Raw genomic sequence first — 24,757 nt, 5'->3', positions numbered from 1 at the left:
GTGCTCATAGGCTGGGCCCCAGCTCCCTTTCCTCCCCTCCTTTGTGGCTGTTCCTCAGGCCTGCAGAGGGGAAGATTTTTCCTGTCCTGTTGCTCTGCCTCACTTGCCAGAACACTAGTCGCCTCCAGCTCTGGACAAAGCTGAGGTTGGGTGGGCCAGACAACAGCTGTCTTAGGGGTCTCCTTCCAGCTCCAAGTAGCTGTATTATCTATAGCTCTGAGAGGGTCTGTCTCTGGGCTCAGGCCTTTAGTACCTGTGGGGCAGAGCCAGGAACGTGAGTCAGGCAAAAGGCTCCAAACTAGGACCAATGCAGCTGCGTCCTGCCCTCTGCGCATAGGGGGTCCCCACATCTTTGGAATCCCAGCCCACCTTTCCAGGCTACCCTCCGCAGGCCGGGCTCCACTCCCATCTGCTGAGGTTTCCCACCTTGAATCCTGCTGCCCCAATTAGCTGTATAACCTTAAAGAATGCACTGTCCCTCTCCATAAAATGAAGTGCTTGGATGGATCACTAAAGGCCTGTCTGGCTCGGAGGCTTGGTGACCTCAACACATTGCCTGCTGGTCCAAGGAAATCAGTGCCTGAGCCAGAGTCCCCATCTCTAAGCTCCATGGTTATTGTTCTTGCCACCTGGCTAGGAAACGTCCTTCCAGCTGCCCCAGTCTAGCTGCCTCACCCTGGGGCCATGCCCCCAACTCTGTCCTACACTTCTCTGCTGCTGACACTCAGCCCCTTCCCAGCTTCCAGTTGGATACAGGACCTGGGCCAGGAGAGCAGTGAGGACACTGTGGAAATGAGGCCAGGCCAGCAGGGGCCTCGCAGCAGGGGACTGGAGGGGGAGAAGTGTCCAGGGCCAGAAGTGCCCTGTGGGAGAGCCAGGACATTGGCTGCCTGTGGTCTTGGTGGTCGTGGTCAGTTCCCTCTCCTGCCAGCTGTGGAATGTGAGGCTTGGCCTGGGAGATATTTTTGCTGCACTTTGAGCCACCCCGCCCCCTGGAACTCAGACCCTGAAACTCCATGCCATAACAATGACGACCACTTCCAATTGTTTCCTAGCTGGAGAGGGGGGAGGGGAGCACAGTTTGGGAAGGGGGGGAGCCTGGGGGAAATGCTTCTAGTGACAACAGCCCTTTCTAAATCCGGCTAGGGACTGGGTGCAGTTGGGGGTGGGGGTGCCCTGCTGCCCCATATATACAGCCCCTGAGACCAGGTCTGGCTCCACAGCTCTGTCCTGCTCTGTGTCTTTCCCTGCTGCTCTCAGGTAGGAGCGGGAGCTGGAGGCTTTACTCTGGGATAACGGGGCTCCAGGCTTAGGAAGGGATTCCTCTAGGAATAGCAAGCTTCATGCAGGACTTCATGCAGAGTACCAGGTCCAGTCACTGGGCACACGTGTGCAGGTCTAAACATGGGCATATGTGCCACAGGAGTTCCTAGGGGAACATACCTGCATCTGAGCATATGGGACCAATATGCATTACAGGGTGTGTGTGTGTGTGTGTGTGTGTGTGTGTGTGTGTGGACAAGCCTGCATAGTCTGAATGTGAGAGAGGGTATGTACTTCACTGACTGATACAGAAATATCAGGTGGGAGATGTGGGTATGATCATGTCTGTGAACGAGGAGGTTCCTTTGCAGGGAGGGAGAAAGGATGGTGGAGAAGGATTCTAGGAAGTGTGTATGCCTTCATGTGATTCTGTGAGGCCTGGAATGTGTAGCTACCCCTGTCCATGCATGCAGAGGTTCTTGTCTATGCCTCCACGAGTCATGACTGTTATAGTATGTGTACCGTCTGCAGAAGGAACTCACAGGCACGGGGGTGTAGGATGTTCCAGGTCTTTGTGTACTGAAGAACACGCAGTGATGTGAGTCTACTTAAGCGGCACACATCCTGAAATGTGCACATTTGCTGTTGAGGCATATATGGCACCCTGGGGTTGGGGTGCGGACTGACGTATGGGAAAGAAGCCTGTCTTCATGTGAGAAGCACACCCAAGCAGCAGGCATGAGTGTTCATCAGAGGGCTTGTGGAGGGTGTTTGGATATGTGATGGGTGTGTCTATAAGAGGAAGCCCACAGTGTCTTCTCTCTGAGAATGTCCACAAAGTCTGACAACAAAATGGGGACAGGATGGAAAAGAACTCTCTTCAGAGTCATCAGACTTGCATTCAAGTCTTGGCTCTCCCACTTGTTGTCATGGGCTCTTGGACAAGCAAGCCACTTAACCTCGATTTCCTCATCTGTCAAATGGGGTGAAGACTGAGTAGGAGAATGTGCATTGAAGTGCTTTTAGACTGGAAAGTGCCCAACAACTGTGACCATTAGTTGTCTCTCAGATGGCTGAAAGAAAGGTACCACTAGATGGGTACAGGCAGGGGTGGGACCATCTCGCAGGAGTGAAGAGGATTAGGGTTCAGGGTGGGTTGACACCAGGAAGCTGTTAGAACTAGTTCTTGAGGAAAAAGGAAATAGGGTTTGAAAAACAAGAAGGATGGGACCAGAGAAGCTGACCGCCCTTTCCACCTTGTTTTGGAAGTGGGTGGATGCTGAAGGACAGAGCCAGGGAGAAGCAGGAAGGTGGGACTGGCCAGGTGGGGCACAGCCTGCCCTGATACAGCCTCTTCCCTCTCTCCAGGTTCCCTGCAGGCCTTGGCCCCTTTCCTCATCTGTAGACACACTTGAGTAGCCCAGGTAAGAAAAGCTGAAGCTAGAGCATTGAAAATCTAGTAAGACTGGGCATTAGAGCCCCAAAGCCAGGCTATGGAACTCTAGTTTCTGCAATGTGCTGGAGAGAATATCTTGGCTATCAGGAGCTCCTTACCTGTGACCAGGGGGTCCAGGGACAGATGAGGGTCAGAGATGGAATTAGTTAGATTTCTGCTCCTACAAGGAGCTCAGGATGCTCTTCCTTCCCCTAGGAGAGCCCCAGCTTGAACAATAGTTAGTTGCTCCTTTTACCCTGGCAGGTTTGCTAGGCTGCTCTTCTGGTTAAGGGGTAACCTCAAAGAGGAAGGGACTCACTGGTAACTCCTCTTGACTCTTGAGCATGGTGCTAGGTTTTGGGGCTCCCACTGAAGGGGAGAGCCCAGGGAGGGAAGGGGAGAATGGGCAGATGGGAGGGCAGCCAGCTTCTGCTCACTCCAGGCACAGCCATGGCAGATTCGGAGATGGCAGTCTTTGGGGCTGCCGCCCCCTACCTGCGCAAGTCAGAGAAGGAGCGGCTAGAAGCCCAAACCAGGCCTTTTGACCTCAAGAAGGATGTCTTCGTGCCTGATGACAAACAGGAGTTTGTCAAGGCCAAGATCATGTCTCGAGAGGGTGGCAAAGTCACTGCCGAGACCGAGCATGGCAAGGTGGGTGTGAGGCTGATGTGAGAGTCCACACTGGCCACCTGCACATCTAGGTGGACACAGAGGGGTACACCCATGCCCCACGCCCACCAGACCTGAGGATGGTCCCATTCTCCTTCCCTTTGGGGAAGAATCCAGACCCTCCAAAGAGCCCTCTCCTTCCCAATATCCCTTCTGTCTTCCCTGTGAGATCCTGGTTCCTTCTCTCTTGAGCACTATTGCCCTGTCACTCACCAACTCCTAATCCTCTTGAGGAAGGAGGGAAAGCCCAGGCTGACAGGAGGGCTTGGATGGGGGCTCTTGCAGACAGTGACCGTGAAGGAGGACCAGGTGATGCAGCAGAACCCACCCAAGTTCGACAAAATCGAGGACATGGCCATGCTGACCTTCCTGCACGAGCCCGCGGTGCTCTACAACCTCAAGGAGCGCTACGGCTCCTGGATGATCTACGTGAGTGTTGCACCCGGCCCCACATTGGAATCTCTGTTCCTGCTCCATCCATGTCCACCCCAGGAACCAAGAGTGTCTTCTGTTTGTGTCTAGGCAGGATTACACTCTAACCTCGTCCCAACATCCTTGGTTCAATTCCAACACTCTGGGGACTGGCGTTACTCAGATTGAGTGCATGCAGAGGTTTTCCTTTCTCTTCTTTCTCTCCTGGGATCTTTCTGTAACTCCCAAAATCACCAGCCCTCCCCCTTCACAACTGGCAAGTCACTGCTCTTTTTCTATCCCCAGACCTACTCGGGCCTCTTCTGCGTCACCGTCAACCCTTACAAGTGGCTGCCGGTGTATACTCCTGAGGTGGTGGCTGCCTACCGGGGCAAGAAGAGGAGCGAGGCCCCACCCCACATCTTCTCCATCTCCGACAACGCCTATCAGTACATGCTGACAGGTGAGAGGCCCCGGAAGGGTCTTCCTGAAGGGAACTGGGAGAGGCCGGGAGGGAGAGGGAGAAGGAAGGGGGAAGCCCCATGAGAGCATCCTGTGCAGCTCCTGACCTTTCCTCCCCACCCTCTCCCCACAGACAGAGAAAACCAGTCCATCCTGATCACGTGAGTGTAGCTGCTACCCTATTCCCTTCCAGAATCTCCCTGATCCCAGCCTCCAGCCCCATCAGGGGTCCCAGGCCCCTAGGCATAGACTCAGCCTCTTTCCCCTCCACCTAGTGCCCATCTCCTTCTCCTCTGACCATTACCCTGACCCCTCTCTTTGCTCTCCCTCTTCCTTTCTGCTTTCCATCCCCTTCATGTTTTTCCTCTCCCACCTCCTTCACCCACTCTCCTCCAACTCATCACGCATTTATCCAGAAGCTCATCATTGCCATGTCTTCACCTCTTCATTTTCTTTCCCTTCAGAAACATTTCCCATTCTTCCAGCCCTACCCACTTTTCCCAAAACAGCCCAGGCCCATCTCCCCCGTTTACTTTGCCCAGCCAAGCACAGGCTCAGCCTGCCCAAACCAGTGCCTTCTGGTGGCATCCTTCCTGGTGCCAGCCCTGACCTCTGTGCCTCAGAAGACAGTTGTGGATTTTGGGTGCAGATAACCTGACAGCTTCTTGCCCAGGGCTCCTACTCTCGGGTAGGCCCAGGCATTCTCTCCTGATTTGAGGCTTGTTGGTCTCCAGTAGTATTGTTCACTGCCCAATAAGCCCCTGACTGTCTTCACAGCGGAGAATCCGGAGCAGGGAAGACGGTCAACACCAAGAGGGTCATCCAGTACTTTGCTGTTATTGCAGCCATTGGGGACCGCAGCAAGAAGGAGCAGAGCCCGGGCAAGGTAGGCCTGCTGCCCTCCAAGGTCCTGCACCACAGAAAGGGAGGGGGAAGAGCTCTCACCTGCCTCCTTCTTGACTTCTGCAGGGCACCCTGGAGGACCAGATCATCCAGGCCAACCCTGCTCTGGAGGCCTTTGGCAATGCCAAGACCGTCCGGAATGACAACTCCTCCCGCTTCGTGAGTGGTCCCTGACCTTGGCCTTGGGACTTGGACTGGTGGAGGGATGGTCTCAGATATGAGCCTTCCCCTGATTCATCACCACTCTTTTCCATCTCTCCAGGGGAAATTCATTCGAATTCATTTTGGGGCAACAGGAAAGTTGGCATCTGCAGACATAGAGACCTGTGAGTGCCGTGAATCTGCTAGGCTCAGCCTAAGCTCACCCTTGCTCTAGACCATCTGGTCTTGACCTCTCTCTCTCTCCCCTCCCTCCCTCTGTTTTTCTCCCCTTTAAGTCTCTGTCTGTAGGTGTCTCTGTCTTCAGGTCTACATATCTGTCTCTCTCTGAGACTTCCTCTGCATCTTTCTCCATTTCTGTCTCTGCATGGCTAGGTGTCTTTCTCTGGGATTTCTCTCTGAGACTATTTCTCTTCTTCTGGGTCTCTGTGTCCATCTCTCTGTGTGATCTCTTTGTGTCTGTCCAACTAGTCTCTCTGGCTCTTCCCTTCCCTCTGCCTTTTGCTTGCTACATTTATCATTAATTTTCCTTGTGCCCAAACCCTAACTTTTCTTTCTCTCCTTCTTCTCCCCACCTGTTCACAGATCTTCTGGAAAAATCCAGAGTTATTTTCCAGCTGAAAGCGGAGAGAGATTATCACATTTTCTACCAAATCCTGTCTAACAAAAAGCCTGAGCTGCTGGGTGAGTCAGAGCCACCAACTGAGACCAACAATCTCCATGGCAACCTGGTCCCCTCTGCTTGTGGCTGGATTCAGCTGGCATGCCCTGGGTTTCATGGCACTGCTGGATTCAATTCAGTGGGATGTGGGGCCAAGCCAAGCCCTGTCCTGTGCTCCTCCTCAGGCCATGTGCTGTGGTGAGCAGCCTCCATGAGAGCCGGGGACTTGTGTCCCACCCTAACCATGTTTTTTCCCCTAGACATGCTGCTGATCACCAACAACCCCTACGATTATGCATTCATCTCCCAAGGAGAGACCACCGTGGCCTCCATTGATGATGCTGAGGAGCTCATGGCCACTGATGTGAGTGTGTGAGGACCCAGCCAGGGCATGGGAGGATTGGCAGTGAGGGGCAAACAGAGGTTCAAAAGCAGAGCTAAGATGCTGGCCACTGGTTGTTTAAAGTGGTATGGACCTCCTGAGAGCCAGAATGTGCCCTGTGATCAGGGTGTACTGGGGAATGGATGAGGTGAGACAGGACTGGCCAGTATCTGGTGTTCTATCAAACCAGGAAGGGCTGAAAGCCATGAGACAGAGAGGCACACAAGCCAAGAAACAAGCATCACCGAGGGAGCAGGACAAGGAGGGAAGGCCATGCAGATGGCATGGGGCTGGAGGTGCTGTTAGGTGAACAGATGCAGACAGGTATGGAAGGCCAGGCAGGAAGCAAGTGTAGGGCCAGGAAGCATAAATGGGTAACTCAGAAAAGCTGTGGCCACTGACAGTGGGGCTGCGGCCGGCTGACATCTGCTCTGCTCTTGCATCTTACATCCTTTGTTTTGGAGTTCCCTGCATCTTACATCCTTTGTTTTGGAGTTCCCCACTGGGTATGGGAGTCTCAGAACCCACAGGGATTAAGGAGACAAGTTTTCTCTACACCTTACAAGGGATCTCACTTACCCATCATACTTCATTTTCTGGGGTCCGCCAATACGGGGCCTCCCTACAGAACGCCTTTGATGTGCTGGGCTTCACTTCAGAGGAGAAAAACTCCATGTATAAGCTGACAGGCGCCATCATGCACTTTGGAAACATGAAGTTCAAGCTGAAGCAGCGGGAGGAGCAGGCGGAGCCAGACGGCACTGAAGGTGGGAGGCAGGGATTCTTGGGGGCAGCTGTCAAGTCAGGGAGGGCCACGTCTGCTCAGCAGTCATCTCTCTCTCTTTTTTTTTTTTTTTTTTTTTGAGATGGAGTCTTGCTCTGTTGCCCAGGCTGGAGTGCAGTGGCACGATCTTGGCTCACTGCAACCTCCACATCCTGGGTTCAAGTGATTCTCCTGCCTCAGCCTCCTGAGTAGCTGGAATTACAGGCATGCACCACCATGCCTGGCTAATTTTTGTATTTTTAGTAGAGATGGGGTTTCATCGTGTTGGCCAGGTTGGTCTTAAACTCCTGACCTCAAGTGATCTGCCTGCCTTGGCCTCCCAAAGTGCTGGGATTACAGGCGTGAGCCACCATGCCCGGCCAGAAGTCATCTCTTTACCAACTTTGCTACTTGCCTTTTCCTTCCAGAGGCTGACAAGTCTGCCTACCTCATGGGGCTGAACTCAGCTGACCTGCTCAAGGGGCTGTGCCACCCTCGGGTGAAAGTGGGCAATGAGTACGTCACCAAGGGGCAGAATGTCGAGCAGGTGGGTCCATCTTCAGATGATAATGGGTGGGCAGGGTAGGGAGACTGGCATGGTGGGATGAGAGTTTTCAAGTTCACTCTTCCCAAAAACCCTGCTCAATATGGGTCTCTCCTCCACCTTGCAGGTGATATATGCCACTGGGGCACTGGCCAAGGCAGTGTATGAGAGGATGTTCAACTGGATGGTGACGCGCATCAATGCCACCCTGGAGACCAAGCAGCCACGCCAGTACTTCATAGGAGTCCTGGACATCGCTGGCTTCGAGATCTTCGACGTGAGTTGGGACCCCTGGGAGTGGGAGAACAATCACTCGCTCGCTCCCACATTCAACAGCTATTTGCTTAGAGTGAGCTGTGGACCAGACATGGGAAGGCAGTGGGGACTGTGTGGTGACAGAGGCAGTCATTGTCCATGTCTTCAGGGGAAGCCCTCCTTTACTGCCCTGACATGGAGGGGCCCAGCCACGCCCTGCTGGGCTCAGGCACAGTGCACGGGCACAGCCCCAATGGCCACTCACACCCACTTCCTGACTGCTCCCACCCCTCATGCCCCCTGCAGTTCAACAGCTTTGAGCAGCTCTGCATCAACTTCACCAACGAGAAGCTGCAGCAGTTCTTCAACCACCACATGTTCGTGCTGGAGCAGGAGGAGTACAAGAAGGAGGGCATCGAGTGGACATTCATTGACTTCGGCATGGACCTGCAGGCCTGCATTGACCTCATCGAGAAGGTGCCTCTTTGGCCTCACCACCTGAATTCTCCCTGCACACTCAACATGAACACCATAGATGAAATAGCAGCCCCTCTCCCTTCTGGGGAATATAATCTGGACAATAGAAGGGGCTGAAGGATCTGAGCCCTTGGTTCCAGAGCCTATGTTGTGCTGAGCACCCAGGACAGAGTGGCACCAGGGACAGCTGATTTCCCAGGGGCTTCAGAGTGGACACATAGAGGACAGGCACCTGCATGATGACCTCCCACACCTGCATGTTTATTGGGCCTGGTTTATGCATCCAAGAATCAGGAAGCGTGAGGGTGGTGTAGGGGATCATAAGAGTGCACCTGTTTTCAACCTTAGCATCTCAGGCATCTGGGTGGTGGAGTGGTGTGTACAGCATCGATAGAATCCACATTCCCAGACTTTCACAAAGGTCCTTCTGTCATCAGACAAAATCCTCCACCTTGAACTGGTGACAGTCAGTAGATAACTGTACTCAGAGCTGAGCCTACTACCTTAACACCCAACATGGCACCTCCATGAGCAAGTATTGACCATAGATCAGAATCCATGTCCACCTGTGCCAAGGACACTCAGTGATGCTCTCCCCTGCTTCCTCAGCCCATGGGCATCATGTCCATCCTGGAGGAGGAGTGCATGTTCCCCAAGGCCACCGACATGACCTTCAAGGCCAAGTTGTTTGACAACCACCTGGGCAAATCCGCCAACTTCCAGAAGCCACGCAATATCAAGGGGAAGCCCGAAGCCCACTTCTCCCTGATCCACTATGCCGGCATTGTGGACTACAACATCATTGGCTGGCTGCAGAAGAACAAGGATCCTCTCAATGAGACTGTCGTGGGCTTGTATCAGAAGTCTTCCCTCAAGCTGCTCAGCACCCTGTTTGCCAACTATGCTGGGGCTGATGCACGTAAGTAGGGACTGAGGCTCCCGGCACAGACGAGCAGGGATTCTGCCAAGGTTCTGAGCCAGGTCAATTGCTACACCCCACCAATTCAATGTCAGGTTGTACCCCAAGGTTTACAGACTCAGTGGGATGGAACTGGGTGAAGAAACTGAGGCAGCCACATTGAAGGCCCTCACCCAGGGGCCAAATGCCAGCAAGGATGTAAAGAGGGGCTGTGATTCTTTACTCACGCCCTACCTCCCCACACTGATGCTTCTTCTGTTGACTCTCCTTCCTGCAGCTATTGAGAAGGGCAAAGGCAAGGCCAAGAAAGGCTCGTCCTTTCAGACTGTGTCAGCTCTGCACAGGGTGAGTGGGACACAGCCCCAGCCAACTTGGCTCCCCATCTGCCCAACCCCACCCAGCCCCACCCTTCCCTGCCTTGTTCATCCCCTACTCCTCCCGTTCCCTGTCTCCTTGGTGCATTCATGACCATTTTCACTCTGGCTTCTCTTCCTGTCATCTCCTGGCCTCTTCACTTATTTACTTCCCATCTCGCTTCTCTCCTCTTTCCCTCCTGTCTCCCACCCTCTCTCTTTATCCCTGTCTGCCCCCAGGGCCCCTTCATCTCTGTGACTTCTTGAATTCTCTCCATCTCTCTTTTCCTTCCTTCTTCTCCTCTCTTCTTCCTGCATCTCTTTGTTGCATTTTCTTTACTTTTCTCTACTGCATTTTTGGCCACAGGAAAATCTGAACAAGCTGATGACCAACTTGCGCTCCACCCATCCCCACTTTGTACGTTGCATCATCCCTAATGAGACAAAGTCTCCAGGTGAGGCCACAAACACAGGCCAGCCCACTGCTGGGCATACACGGCCCTGGGAACAGGACCTCCTAGGGCATCTCCCTACCTACCACCACAGTGGTTTCCAAACCACATTCTTCTCCTCCCATCCCCCATGAGGCCTCCCAGGGTACCTCCCTCTCAGCTCTGCCTTGCACTTGCAGTGTGTAACATGGGTGATGTGTAAGGCACTCTGATGGACATTACCTCATCAGTGGCCCTACAACCCCTTGGATAGCTGGTTGTCCAAGATATAATCTTAGTTCAACTTTAAATTTACCTGCAGAACCACTTAATCCCCCAATGAGACATATTCAAATTGTTAATCCATTTTTGGCTGATTAGGCTCAGGGACCTGGGTTCAAGACCTGGCTCTGTTCTTGATCAGCTTAGTGACCTTGGGCCAGTCCCATAACCCCTCTGGGCTTAATTTACTCACCTAGAAAATGGGATATATCTGTTCTGGCTACCACCTATGATAATAGGTGTGAATCATATAAAAAAGGAATGTGAAGGCCTTTTGGTTAAAAATGTGGCTAGAAGAAAATGAAACAAATGATTATTACTGACTTGCTAAGATTACAAGCTAATCGTGACAAAGCCAGGATCAGAATCCAGAACTTCAATCCAGTGTTCTCACAGACTCCTCCTACTTCCTTCTTGCCACAGGGGTGATGGACAACCCCCTGGTCATGCACCAGCTGCGCTGCAATGGCGTGCTGGAGGGCATCCGCATCTGCAGGAAGGGCTTCCCCAACCGCATCCTCTACGGGGACTTCCGGCAGAGGTGGGTATGAGGGTGCCCCAGAGCTCATAGAACAGGGGGAGCCAGGCTGCCCTGGTGGGAATGGGATCTGCAGGTGGCCCTGGAATTCTGTGGGCAGAGCAGATCACTGCAGAGCATGGGTGACTCTGGGCGCTTCCCTCCTCAGGTATCGCATCCTGAACCCAGCGGCCATCCCTGAGGGACAGTTCATTGATAGCAGGAAGGGGGCAGAGAAGCTGCTCAGCTCCCTGGACATTGACCACAACCAGTACAAGTTTGGCCACACCAAGGTGAGGAAAGGAGACTAATTAATTAAAGGAAGACATCTCTTGTCCATTGACTCCTCTGATGCTCTTCCTGTTATAATCATCTTAGCAAAATCTCTTACCTGTATGCTACCTCTCCCAGCGGAACATCTAGCACCACTCCCCTCATCCCACCTCCAGCTGCCATTGACCTCCTCCCTGCAATCCTTTTCTAGGCTGTTACCCTTCCTAAGGTAATCCCCACTGCCTCTTTCCCTCGTACCCCTCCCTAGTCATGCCCAACACACACCTTGCCTGCAGGTGTTCTTCAAGGCCGGGCTGCTGGGGCTGCTGGAGGAAATGAGGGACGAGAGGCTGAGCCGCATCATCACACGTATCCAGGCCCAGTCCCGAGGTGTGCTCGCCAGAATGGAGTACAAAAAGCTGCTGGAACGTAGGTGAGAGATCTCAAGAAGAGGTTTCCTGCTTCTCTGAGGCCCAGGCTGGTTCAGGAGCAGTGTCAGGAAAAAGAACTCAGCAGATCTTCAAACAGAGAGACCTGCAGGAGGGGCTCATATGAACACACTGCAGTCACAGGGTCAGAGGCCTCAGGAAGGGTGGGAGGGATGAAGGAAATGGGACATTCCCAAGGTTTCAGGACCTCAGGTAGGAAGGAGGCAGGATGCTCAGCACTCCTTTCAATGGGCCCCTGCAGAGACTCCCTGCTGGTAATCCAGTGGAACATTCGAGCCTTCATGGGGGTCAAGAATTGGCCCTGGATGAAGCTCTACTTCAAGATCAAGCCGCTGCTAAAGAGTGCAGAAAGAGAGAAGGAGATGGCCTCCATGAAGGAGGAGTTCGCACGACTCAAAGAGGCGCTAGAGAAGTCCGAGGCTCGCCGCAAGGAGCTGGAAGAGAAGATGGTGTCCCTGCTGCAGGAGAAGAATGACCTGCAGCTCCAAGTGCAGGCGGTGAGGCTCCTGGGCTACTGTTGGCTCTTCCACCCTGCTCTGCCTTCACTTCCCACAACCCTGCACCTCCCTGCACAGGGGCTCACTGTCTTGTTCCTTCAGTCAGAGGACTCTGGGATAAACACTTCTAAAGACCTCCAAAGAGGTCCCTCAGGAGGAGGAAAGAGCAGAGGGAAAAGAGCTGACTTTTAAAAGCACAGGCTTTCTACTTGGGTTCAACCAAGATCCACAGCTTAATTATCTTGTGACCTTGGGCAGACCATGCATCATCTTTGAGCCTCAATTTCCTCTAGACAGGGAATAAAGCTGTCCATTTCATTGAGCCATGATACATAAGTGCTTGGCATCAGCAAATGCAGTTCCCGCCCTTCGATGGAGGAGACCAGAGGAAGAGGTTCAGATGAAGACTTCTGTTTCCTTTCCTGTCTGCTCCCCTCCCGAATGTTCCCAAGTTACACGATCCTGAAACTCTTCCCCTCCCCATACTTCTGAAGCTCTTGCCAACTGGGGATATCCTAGAGTTCCCCTCCTATTTAAGGCATGTGCCTCTCCTTCCCTCTACCTGCAAGAATGAGGACCTTGCCCCCTGAACAGCCTCCCCTCTGTTCCTCACCTTCAGGAACAAGACAACCTGGCAGATGCTGAGGAGCGCTGTGATCAGCTGATCAAAAACAAGATTCAGCTGGAGGCTAAGGTGAAGGAGATGAATGAGAGGCTGGAGGATGAGGAGGAGATGAATGCTGAGCTCACTGCCAAGAAGCGCAAGCTGGAAGATGAGTGCTCAGAGCTCAAAAGGGACATCGATGATCTGGAGCTGACACTGGCCAAAGTGGAGAAGGAGAAACACGCAACAGAGAACAAGGTAAAGGCAGCTTCCTTTGGCTCCAGCCTGGGTCTCGTCAGGACTCCCAAACCATACTGACCTTGACCCGGGCTAGCCACTCGGCATCCAGAGAGCAGCATGGACCTTGACATGGAGCTCCCCACAGATGGCACCAAGCTGGTGACCTTTGACCCTAAAGGAGATGGGATTCTTGGTCGGCAGGTGAAAAACCTGACAGAGGAGATGGCTGGGCTGGATGAGATCATCGCCAAGCTGACCAAGGAGAAGAAAGCTCTGCAAGAGGCCCACCAGCAGGCCCTGGATGACCTTCAGGCCGAGGAGGACAAGGTCAACACCCTGACTAAGGCCAAAGTCAAGCTGGAGCAGCAAGTGGATGATGTGAGTAGATTCAGAGTTGTGGGGCCTAGATATGCCATGTCTATCTGTGCCCAGAGCTGTGTGTGTGTGTGTGTGTGTGTGTGTGTATGTGTGTGTTTAGAGGGGGGTGGGGTTAGAGGATGTTAACTTTCCTGATATCTTTCTAGAAGGCAGCTGGGGAACAAAAAGTCAGAGGTGGTGATCAATTCTGAATTATGTATCTAATCTCACTGGTATGATCAATAATAGAGATGAGTTTTCTTATTTAATTTACGTTCAATCCCACATATCTCTGCCTTTGACACAAGATTTAGAGTGTCATCTCATAATAACATGATAAATTTCTTTGGAAATTTTGTGAAGCTCCCCAAGTAGAATTTTTGAAATTCCAATATTTAGGCAGAATCTGATCATTGTTCCCTCTGATGCACATATGTCTGTTGACTCACTTATCACTCTGTATTTTAATTATTTAAGCTTCTATCTCAGCCATAAGACTACAAGCTTCCTTTAGATAGGAACTTAGATCTATTCAATTTGGGGACTGCAGTGCTTAGCACAGAGCCTGATGCCCGGTAGGTGTTTATAGGATGCTGAAAGAATGAACACAGCAGCTGGCCGCGGTGGCTCACGCCTGTAATCCCAGCACTTTGGGAGGCCAAGGCGGGTGGATCACGAGGTCAAGAGATCGAGACCATCCTGGCCAATATGGTGAAACCCCGTCTCTACTAAAAATACAAAAATTAGCTGGATGTGGTGGCGTGCGCCTGTAGTCCCAGCTACTCAGGAGGCTGAGGCAGAATAATCCCTCGAACCAGGGAGGTGGAGGTTGCAGTGAGCCGAGATCGCGCCACTGCACTCCAGCCTGGTGACAGAGTGAGACTCCATTAAAAAAAAAAAAAAGAAAGAAGGAAGGAAGGAGAGAAAGAGAGAAAGAGAGAAAGAAAGAAAGAGAAAGAAAGAAAGAAAGAAAGAAAGAAAGAAAGAAAGAAAGGAAGAAAGAAAGAAAGGAAGAAAGAAAGAAAGAATATGGCTTTGGGGTTTCATCCCACAATCATTCATTCCTTTATCTATCAAATATTGATTGAGCATCCCCTATATCTAGGCAATTTCACAGTCCCCTAATAACATTTGGCCCACTCTGGGGAAGGTTTCCCAAGTCCTGAACACAAAGACTTACCAAGTCCTGGGGTAACTGAACAACAAAATCACCAAGTCAGGATGCTTTGCCTCACTGGCCCTGGCTCCTTCTCTCCACCAGCTGGAGGGATCCCTGGAGCAAGAGAAGAAGGTGCGCATGGACCTGGAGCGAGCGAAGCGGAAGCTGGAGGGTGACCTGAAGCTGACCCAGGAGAGCATCATGGACCTGGAGAATGACAAGCAGCAGCTGGATGAGCGGCTGAAAAAGTACTGTGTCCCCTCCCTGCTGCCCTTCCTCCTCCCCAGCCCATAACAGTACAAGCAGACCCAAGACAGCCATCCTCTGAGGCAACAAGCTCATGCAGCCTCCACAAGTGGAGGCGCAAACCATGGGAAAAGGCCTCCCACACAAGGGCTTTCCTCCCCTAGTCCCAGATATCAGGGTTAGTTAGATGGTCCACCCTGGCAAAAAGTCCACTGTATCCCTTGAGTCCTTTCTTCTTGTTAGGCACTCAGTGGGAATGAAAATAACAGCCTTCCCCCTTTATACACATCTCTCTTTGGAGACCAGTTCCTTGACATGGAGGAAGGCTCCACATGAGAGCCTCTTAGGAAAGTCCCTTTGTGGCTTTTCACAGAGAGCCCACAGGGCACCAAGAAATGCCCTCACACTCAAGAAGTCAGGGGATCAGGGCCATTTCTTTGTTTTGCTTAACTTGTGGTTCCAGTTCTTGGTGTAAGTTCTTCCAAAATGTATAGACTTTCCAGACTTGGTAAACAGTGAGCTTGCAGAACATATTTTGATAATTGAAGGTCTTATGGTGTTTCAGGCTCAGGACTTTGAAAGGCTTTGAGAATCATCATAATCTACATCCTCATCAAGTTTGTGTTTGCACAGGAATCTTCATACCTTCCCAGGCACAGAATGTGTTGAATAAATGAATAAATACACGATCCTATTTGATTCTCAAAACACCTTTTAAGGATGGTATCTTTAATTTCACCTTACCAAAGAGGAAAATAAGTTTCAGAAAGGTTAGCTGAGTTACCCAAAGCAACAGTGACAAAATTAAAGACCATCAGAGTTAAAAAGGACCTTTGAAACAATCTAGTCCAACCCCCTCATTTTACATTATGAGAAAACAAGGACCAAAGATGGGAATGTCCTGCAGAGCCCAGGCCCCATCACCCTGTCTACAGCACTCCTCTCACTACATTCTTGTTGGATTTCAATCTCACCGCAGGTGTTACACTTCCAGAGATCCTACATCACCCCCAGAAGCTGTTTTTCTAATGAAATCCTACTCTTTACCTGTATCATTACCATTTTCAACCACTGGTGGACCCTCCTGAGGCCCCACGAGTCTCCCTTACCTCACCATCCCTCCTTCCCCACAGAAAAGACTTTGAGCTGAATGCTCTCAATGCAAGGATTGAGGATGAACAGGCCCTCGGCAGCCAGCTGCAGAAGAAGCTCAAGGAGCTTCAGGTGAGGTCTGGACACCCACGCGGGATGCTGAGTCCCTGGGCTGGTTCTGTTTCCCCTGCCCCCTCCTCTAGGGTGTCCTGTTCACAGCATTACAGGAACTGATTATGTGTCCATGGAGGCAGACATGCAGCTATCACAGTGTCCCCATGCATACATCCAAAAAGGGCCAGGTGATCCACAGAGACCCTGAAAAGGTCACAGGCCCGGAGGGCAGAATTCCTGGCTTCCTGTCTCAGCTCTGCCTTAGTTGGGTGACCTCCGGGAGCCCACTCCAGATCTCTAGGTCTCCATGCCCTCCCCTGTTACATGGAGGTTTTTAAGAGCCCTTCGACTCTGATGGCATGACTTTCCTTCTTACTCTAGAGCAGAAGCTGTGTCAGGTCTTTAGTTGTCTGGTCAGACAAATATGGCTCTCTCATTTTCAACTTTTCTTATTTTTTTTTATGACTAAACTGCTTAAAATATCCCCAGAACACAGGTCTCTTTGTCCATCTTTAAAAGCAAGTTTCAACCACTTTCCTTCCAATAAAGAGCATGTAGACTGTCAGGCCCTCGCCTAAAGGAAGGCTAACTCGGCTCTTCAAACCATTTTCCCCAAATCCTTTAATTCCCACCTCTCCACTGGAAGAGCTAAACTGACTTGCTGTTCCAGAGAAGCCGAGAGCCTTTTAGAACCGGGGGGGATTCCAGTGGAGGAGTCCAGGCGGTGGGTCTGAGCCCTTTGTGTCTGACCCAGGCGCGCATCGAGGAGCTGGAGGAGGAGCTGGAGGCCGAGCGCACCGCCAGGGCTAAGGTGGAGAAGCTGCGCTCAGACCTGTCCCGGGAGCTGGAGGAGATCAGCGAGCGGCTGGAAGAGGCCGGCGGAGCCACGTCCGTGCAGATCGAGATGAACAAGAAGCGCGAGGCCGAGTTCCAGAAGATGCGGCGGGACCTGGAGGAGGCCACGCTGCAGCACGAGGCCACTGCCGCGGCCCTGCGCAAGAAGCACGCCGACAGCGTGGCCGAGCTGGGCGAGCAGATCGACAACCTGCAGCGGGTGAAGCAGAAGCTGGAGAAGGAGAAGAGCGAGTTCAAGCTGGAGCTGGACGACGTCACCTCCAACATGGAGCAGATCATCAAGGCCAAGGCAGGCTCTGCTCGGCCTCCCCTCCTCCAACTTCCTCCTCCCACCTCCCCTTTCTGTCCATGTTGTCTCTCTTCCTTTATGGTTCATTTTCCCACTTCCCTTCCTCTGCCTGGTTCTCAGATCCCCTCCTTCTTTTCACACCTTCCCTCTTCCTCCTTTAGTCGCACCTCTTACACCCCCTTCATTCCCCCCGCCCCCAACATCCATCATATAACTCTCCTTCCCTTCTCAGGCTAACCTGGAGAAGATGTGCCGGACCTTGGAAGACCAGATGAATGAGCACCGGAGCAAGGCGGAGGAGACCCAGCGTTCTGTCAACGACCTCACCAGCCAGCGGGCCAAGTTGCAAACCGAGAATGGTGAGCCTAGAGAAGGGGCTCCATGGATCCCACCACAGTCTCCCCAACCTCCTGAGCCACTCCAGCCTCGTGCACACGCCAATACACGTACACACAGACACAGAGTTTCTCCAGAAAATGGGGCCTGAGGGCTAGGGGAGGAGGTGGGGATAGAGAGGAGTGCTGATCTAGAATGGTGTTTCCCCAGGTGAGCTATCCCGGCAGCTGGATGAGAAGGAGGCACTGATCTCCCAGCTGACCCGAGGCAAGCTCACCTACACCCAGCAGCTGGAGGACCTCAAGAGGCAGCTGGAGGAGGAGGTTAAGGTAAAGGCTAGACTCGGGCCACCTGGCCCAAGCAAGGAGCACACTGACTAGCCTTGCATCAACATCACTTCCCTTCCCAGCAATAAGGCTGGCTGTGGACCAATAGTTCTCCAAGAATTCTAAAAAGAAATCATAGCCCAAACCCTGCCACATACCATCTACTCCCCAGGCTGAGGCCCTCTGCTTCTGCTGCATCCCTGGGCGGGAGGCAGGGTGTGGGAAGGAGGAGAGGAAATGAACTAGGGAAGCACGAGATGGCCTTGCCTAGGCACAGCTAGGGGATGTAGGGACTGTACAAATGGGTCCTGGGATTCGCAGGGCCACCTGAAAACTGGAGAAAGAAATTAAACTGGAGCCTATTCCTAGCACTTTGCTGGGCTCATGAAAAAGGAGAAAGAACATGATTTTTTAAAAAACTCCAGGGTTCAATACTAACCTGCCTCTTATAGCTCAGTGATCTTAGGTTAGGGAAGTCCCCTAACCTTTCTGAGCCTGTTTCCCTCTCCCCAACTAGGTAAAATGGCGGTGATGATGACCATGTCTGGTGTGGGGAGGAGCTCAGGGCCAATGGCCACGAAGCTTTTCTTAAATAGTTCACTGCTGTATTGGCATTCTTTGTTATCAGCAAACAGTAAACCATGACAGGTCCACTGGGGGTTTGGACATAGATGAGGCCAAGGGATGATGTTGAGATTGGGGTGAGGAGAAGGGCAAGGGTGGGGTTGCTTTATGGAGAAAGCTGAGCCCACCTCCTGGTGCCCACCCCTCCCCAGGCGAAGAACGCCCTGGCCCACGCACTGCAGTCGGCCCGGCATGACTGCGACCTGCTTCGGGAGCAGTACGAGGAGGAGACGGAGGCCAAGGCCGAGCTGCAGCGTGTCCTGTCCAAGGCCAACTCGGAGGTGGCCCAGTGGAGGACCAAGTATGAGACGGACGCCATTCAGCGGACTGAGGAGCTCGAGGAAGCCAAGTGAGTTCTGAGCAGCCTGACTTCTGGCTGAGGCCCCTTTGCAGGCACGACTCAGTCCAGCCCCAGCCTCAGCAGATCCCACACAGGCGATGCTTAGCTAGTGTTTGACAACACAAGAGGACTCTGCCCCGGCCCCACCTCCTTCTCCTCTCAGGGAAGCTTTTTGCTCGAATTATGTTTCTGATCCGAATATAAGACGAACAAAAGGTTTGTCTGAGGGCAGAGTGCTTCCGTCTGGGGCAGGGCACTGTGGCAGGGAAAGGCAGTGGAGAGGGCTGCAGAAGCCCATACCTCCTCAATGTCCATAGCCCAGAGGCTGGGCCAGGGTCAGAGGGTGCCTGGGTCTCCACCCCCTGCTGGGACCCTCTGCCTGCTGTTCTTAGCCCCTGGGAGCTGTCCTCAGGCTTCTCCAGCTACACTTCTGAGGTTTCAAGGATTGTCTTCTAGAAGGTTCATGTTGTTTCCTCTTGTCCCTATCCACACCCTCCATCCTCCCCACCCTCTGCTACCCTCCCCTGGGCAGGAAGAAGCTGGCCCAGCGGCTGCAGGAAGCCGAGGAGGCCGTGGAGGCTGTTAATGCCAAGTGCTCCTCGCTGGAGAAGACCAAGCACCGGCTACAGAATGAGATCGAGGACCTGATGGTGGACGTAGAGCGCTCCAATGCTGCTGCTGCAGCCCTGGACAAGAAGCAGAGGAATTTTGACAAGGTGGGCCATGGGTGGGGGCCGCAGCCAGCATGCAGGGCAAGGGGGCATGAGGGCTTCAGTGCGAGGCCAGAGCTGTCCTCCTTGGAGGTGGGGGAGGAGGGCTGAGCCCAGGCAGGTCCTGAGACAGACCCTGGACATGGGGCTGAGGCTGGGGGTGCTGCACAGTGAGCCTTGTCCCCGGGCAGATCCTGGCCGAGTGGAAGCAGAAGTATGAGGAGTCGCAGTCGGAGCTGGAGTCCTCACAGAAGGAGGCTCGCTCCCTCAGCACAGAGCTCTTCAAACTCAAGAACGCCTATGAGGAGTCCCTGGAACATCTGGAGACCTTCAAGCGGGAGAACAAAAACCTTCAGGGTGTGCTGGGGGCCCAAGAGGCTGGGGAGGGGCTGCACTGTCTGTGTTCCCATATGGTGCCACCCAGGGGCTCCAAGAGGGGTCTGGCCAAAGAGGCGTGTCCCTCCAACTCCACTGGACCTCAGCAGCCCTCAACCGAGTTACCATGTTCCCCACACAGAGGAGATCTCCGACTTGACTGAGCAGTTGGGTTCCACTGGAAAGACTATCCATGAGCTGGAGAAGGTCCGAAAGCAGCTGGAGGCTGAGAAGATGGAGCTGCAGTCAGCCCTGGAGGAGGCCGAGGTGTGTGTGTGTGTGCGGGGCATGGGGTGCAGGGAGCTGAGCTCCAGGCTTTTGGTCCCTGTTCTCATCCCTCGCTTTGTCTGTTTTGTTCACTGTCCCATCCCCAGAGCCTAGGACAGAGCCTGGCACATAGTAGGCACTCAATGAAGATATGTGGAGTGAATGAATGAGCAGTTCCTGAACTGTCTTCATATAAAACATTTTACCCATTGCATCTTAGCTGAGTTTCTCGTTTCCACGCACCTCCCGTTTCCCACCTCTGCCTGCCTCTGTTTTCTTTTATACTCTATACCTGATTGCCTCTGTTTCCTTGGCAACACCTTTCTCTTCATTTTCCTCCTTGTCTTCATAGCTAGCTCTCCCCTGTGAAGGCCTGAATCACTTTTTCTTAGGCTTATTTTTATTTTCTCTTAGATTCTCTTTTCCTCCACCTTCTGCTTCTTTGACTGAACCACTTACACCACTCTTGAACTCACTTTGCATCCATGATTAGTGAACAGACCCCCACCCTGCCCTGTGCCCTGACTGCCTGCATCCCCTCCCCCAACCCCTTCCCAGGCCTCCCTGGAGCACGAGGAGGGCAAGATCCTCCGGGCCCAGCTGGAGTTCAACCAGATCAAGGCAGAGATCGAGCGGAAGCTGGCAGAGAAGGACGAGGAGATGGAACAGGCCAAGCGCAACCACCTGCGGGTGGTGGACTCGCTGCAGACCTCCCTGGATGCAGAGACACGCAGCCGCAACGAGGCCCTGAGGGTGAAGAAGAAGATGGAAGGAGACCTCAATGAGATGGAGATCCAGCTCAGCCACGCCAACCGCATGGCCGCCGAGGCCCAGAAGCAAGTCAAGAGCCTCCAGAGCTTGTTGAAGGTACACGGGGGTGGGAGGTCTCCTCACCCAGAGGGGACTGGCCTCCACGTGGCCTGGCGAAACAGTGGTGTCTCGATACAGGCACCAGATTCCTCCTGCCCCTAGGTTACTGCAGAGACCTCTGACAGGTGCCCTCAGTGAAGGGAACCGAGGCTGGCTCCCTGCTCATGCCCACTCTCCTGGTCCTCAGGACACCCAGATTCAGCTGGACGATGCGGTCCGTGCCAACGACGACCTGAAGGAGAACATCGCCATCGTGGAGCGGCGCAACAACCTGCTGCAGGCTGAGCTGGAGGAGCTGCGTGCCGTGGTGGAGCAGACAGAGCGGTCTCGGAAGCTGGCGGAGCAGGAGCTGATTGAGACTAGTGAGCGGGTGCAGCTGCTGCATTCCCAGGTGAGCGGCTCCCCTGCTCATTCCTGAAGGGAGCACAGGCTGGGGCTCAGCAAGCAAGGCTTGAGAGCTATGCATAGATGCTCAATGCTTTTCCTGCTCTGCCCAACCCTCCCCCAACCCAGAACACCAGCCTCATCAACCAGAAGAAGAAGATGGACGCTGACCTGTCCCAGCTTCAGACTGAAGTGGAGGAGGCAGTGCAGGAGTGCAGGAACGCTGAGGAGAAGGCCAAGAAGGCCATCACGGATGTGAGTCCCCCTCCATCCACCCACCCGATCCAGACCAGTGTCTCTCCATGGGCTGGGCAGTGAGTGTGTGAGGACTTGACCAGACCATGTGCCACCTCTCTCCTGCACACAGGCCGCCATGATGGCAGAGGAGCTGAAGAAGGAGCAGGACACCAGTGCCCACCTGGAGCGCATGAAGAAGAACATGGAGCAGACCATTAAGGACCTGCAGCACCGGCTGGACGAGGCCGAGCAGATCGCCCTCAAGGGTGGCAAGAAACAGCTGCAGAAGCTGGAAGCGCGGGTGCGGGAGCTGGAGAATGAGCTGGAGGCGGAGCAGAAGCGCAACGCAGAGTCGGTGAAGGGCATGAGGAAGAGCGAGCGGCGCATCAAGGAGCTCACCTACCAGGTGCGGCGGGCGGTGACACCAGGCAGAGCCCTGGCACCATGGCCACAGTGACAACCAGCTGAGGAGAATGAAGAGTTTGCTCTTAGCCTCTTCCAGGGCGAGGATGGGAATGCAGCCCCCGTTTCACTTTGCCTAGCTCTGCCCCACCTTGAGTGTCCCCTAGCTCAGAGGTCAGTCTCTGAGCCTCCTGGCCTGGGAGCTCCATCTCAACACCCACTCTTAGCCCATCGCCAAGGGACACACACAGAATTCCAGACAAAGCTCACCCAGCACAGCTCACCAGAAGGCAAATATGTAGCCAGGGTCACCCCCAAAAGACACCAAAAACACACCCATCCCATTCAAACAAGCATAAAAACTTTTCCATTGCCCAGGGCAGTGTGGACTCTAGCTTTCTGAGGTGTTTTCTAGAATCAGACTCTGAATTAGAATTTGTTTCTTTTCCAATCCAGGATGTCACTATCCCTCTAAGCACACTTTGTCCTTAACCTAGATTAAGTCAGTGTCATCTGCATTGCAGCCCAGGAAATTCCATCACACTCATAGCCCCAAAGTCACTCCCAGCATGTGCTGAGGTCCAGAGCAGGGGACTTTATCCTCCATGGGGTCCCCGGACCCTGGAAAACCTGCTCCCTGGAGCACCGCACACACACAATTTTGTGCATAATTTCAGGAGTCTCACTAGTTCTTTGGACTCTTTCCTGGTATAGATCATTTAAAATATTTACATATATTTGGTAAGAAATTATAAGGAGAATTCAAGTGTATAGTGAGGATCAGAAAGTAGAATTGGGTCAGGATATCAGATGAAGCAGGGCAGGGCAGAGGGGATGCTACTTTCTATGACTATGCCATCTTCACCCCCTGCCTACCCTCTGGCCCCCAGACGGAGGAGGACAGGAAAAACCTGCTGCGGCTGCAGGACCTGGTAGACAAGCTGCAGCTAAAGGTCAAGGCCTACAAGCGCCAGGCCGAGGAGGCGGTGAGTGACCCTGCTGGGGACTAGGCCCAGGGGAGGCATAGGAGAGCTCGTCCCCCAAGCCAGGAGTCTGAGAACCCAGGCCCCCTCTCACCTCATGCTCCCACCTCCCGCAGGAGGAGCAAGCCAACACCAACCTGTCCAAGTTCCGCAAGGTGCAGCACGAGCTGGATGAGGCAGAGGAGCGGGCAGACATCGCCGAGTCCCAGGTCAACAAGCTGCGGGCCAAGAGCCGTGACATTGGCACCAAGGTGGGTCCCTCCTCTGGGCTTTGCTAGTCACCCCTACAGCAGGCATACCCAGAGAGAGCACCCTCAAACCCGGAATGCTTCCTTTTCATTTATTCCACACAATTGAACCACATAGCCCCAGAGGCCAAGGTAATTCAGTTCTGTGTGATTTCTAGGATTCTTCCAGCTCTAACTATTTTTTTTTTTGGAGACGGTGTCTCACTCTGCTGCCCAGGCCGGAGTGCAGTGGCACAATCTCAGCTCACTGCAACCTCCGCCTCCCGAGTTCTCCTGCCTTAGCCTCCCAAGTAGCTGGGATTATAGGCATGTGCTACCAAGTCTAGCTAATTTTTGTGTCTTAGTAGAGATGTGGTTTCACCATGTTGGCCAGGCTGGTCTTGAACTCCTGACTTTGTGATCCACCCACCTCAGCCTCCCAAAGTACGGGATTACAGGCGTGAGCCACCACTCCCAGCTCAGCTCTAAGGTTCAGTGGTGCTGGGAATTTCAGCCTTAGGGAGGTGTGCCACCCTAGAAGACCCTAATTTATATACAACCAGTATATCCCAGTTTCCCCCAACTGCTAGTTTCCAGTTCCCTTCCACCTAATTTTGTCCTGCAATCTTGTAACTCAAACCTAAAATGGACATCCCAGAGAACGTGGGCCTGGCTTTGTTCTCGCCCAGGCAACTTCCCTCTGGCCAACCCCAGAACCCTACCCTCTAGAACTTGCCCCCTGCACGTCAATCCCTGGAAACACATCTGCTGCTGCCACAGCGGCTTCCACCTGCCCACACAGCAGGCCCCCCACCATCAGACCCCTCTCACCTTTGTTCCCGTGCCCTGTCCCTGCCCAATACCATCTCTCCAAGGACTGATTGGACTTTGTTTCCTTTCAAAAGGGCTTGAATGAGGAGTAGCTTTGCCACATCTTGATCTGCTCGGCCCTGGAGGTGCCAGCAAAGCCCCATGCTGGAGCCTGTGTAACAGCTCCTTGGGAGGAAGCAGAATAAAGCAATTTTCCTCGAAGCTGAGATCCTGACTCCAGACTCTTCTTCACTGCCCTGAGGACCCGGGGGTGGGGTCTGGACTACGGGAGGTGGAAATGCAGGGGAGAGGGGGCAAATTCAAAGGCCTGGCCTAGGAGGCCTTCCTGGAGCAGCACTGAAACCCCCTTTCACTTCCCCCAAACCAGCCAAATGCAGCAGAGGTGACACCTCTCCTCCCAGCCTTCTCCCCGGTCCAGTCGGGATTTAAAGGAGATTTAGGGAGACCCCTAAAGTTCACCTAGAGCACCCTGAGCCCATCTACTGTGGACCTGCACCCCAGCTTCCGTCAACCCTGCCCCACCCACCACCATGGATACCGCCAAGGGCTGGGCAAAGGGCGGCGGTTCGGGGTGTGGGTGCTGGCCAGTGCCCTTTCTGAGCCCGAAGAAGTGTGAACCACTGGGCCAGGTGAGGCAATGGCTGCGTAAGTGCCAGTCCCAGGCTAGTCTCTGAGAGTACACAAGGACTCACAGCTGTAGCCTGCATCCCCTTCTAAATAGAGCCACCACCCTCTCCAGCCACCGCCAGAAGCCAGCATATCCCCTCCCCACCACAGGTGGGAG

At 53.4% G+C, this 24,757-nt stretch overlaps 1 protein-coding gene across 1 annotated transcript; it reads left to right on the top strand.

The window, feature by feature from the left end:
* The first annotated feature begins 1,073 nt into the window (after positions 1–1,073).
* LOC129012826 (myosin-7) lies at positions 1,074–24,179 on the top strand. Its single transcript, XM_054448902.2, has 40 exons — positions 1,074–1,260; positions 2,632–2,687; positions 3,141–3,349; positions 3,653–3,796; positions 4,085–4,241; positions 4,374–4,401; positions 5,018–5,126; positions 5,210–5,302; positions 5,406–5,469; positions 5,888–5,986; positions 6,224–6,327; positions 6,974–7,112; positions 7,537–7,655; positions 7,780–7,929; positions 8,214–8,384; positions 8,994–9,303; positions 9,581–9,648; positions 10,024–10,111; positions 10,793–10,910; positions 11,056–11,179; positions 11,456–11,592; positions 11,850–12,105; positions 12,725–12,967; positions 13,151–13,327; positions 14,568–14,713; positions 15,845–15,935; positions 16,672–17,061; positions 17,294–17,420; positions 17,608–17,726; positions 18,500–18,696; positions 19,220–19,403; positions 19,589–19,754; positions 19,915–20,039; positions 20,598–20,906; positions 21,097–21,300; positions 21,423–21,548; positions 21,661–21,936; positions 22,823–22,918; positions 23,032–23,166; positions 24,048–24,179. Exons 3-40 carry the CDS (start codon positions 3,149–3,151, stop codon positions 24,063–24,065), a joined length of 5,808 nt encoding a protein of 1,935 aa, XP_054304877.1. The 5' UTR covers positions 1,074–1,260; positions 2,632–2,687; positions 3,141–3,148; the 3' UTR covers positions 24,066–24,179.
* Positions 24,180–24,757: the final 578 nt, after the last annotated feature.

Source organism: Pongo pygmaeus, chromosome 15 (genome assembly GCF_028885625.2).
Source record: "Pongo pygmaeus isolate AG05252 chromosome 15, NHGRI_mPonPyg2-v2.0_pri, whole genome shotgun sequence".
NCBI lineage: Eukaryota > Metazoa > Chordata > Mammalia > Primates > Hominidae > Pongo > Pongo pygmaeus.
This window is presented reverse-complemented; position numbering and strand designations above follow the sequence as displayed.

Coding starts and splice junctions, on each gene's coding strand:
- LOC129012826 (XM_054448902.2), top strand. CDS start 3,149: ATGGCAGATTCGGAGATGGCAGTCTTTGGGGCTGCCGCCCCCTACCTG. Junction 11,180..11,455: donor ACAAGTTTGGCCACACCAAG/GTGAGGAAAGGA, acceptor CCTTGCCTGCAG/GTGTTCTTCAAGGCCGGGCT. Junction 22,919..23,031: donor AGCGCCAGGCCGAGGAGGCG/GTGAGTGACCCT, acceptor CACCTCCCGCAG/GAGGAGCAAGCCAACACCAA.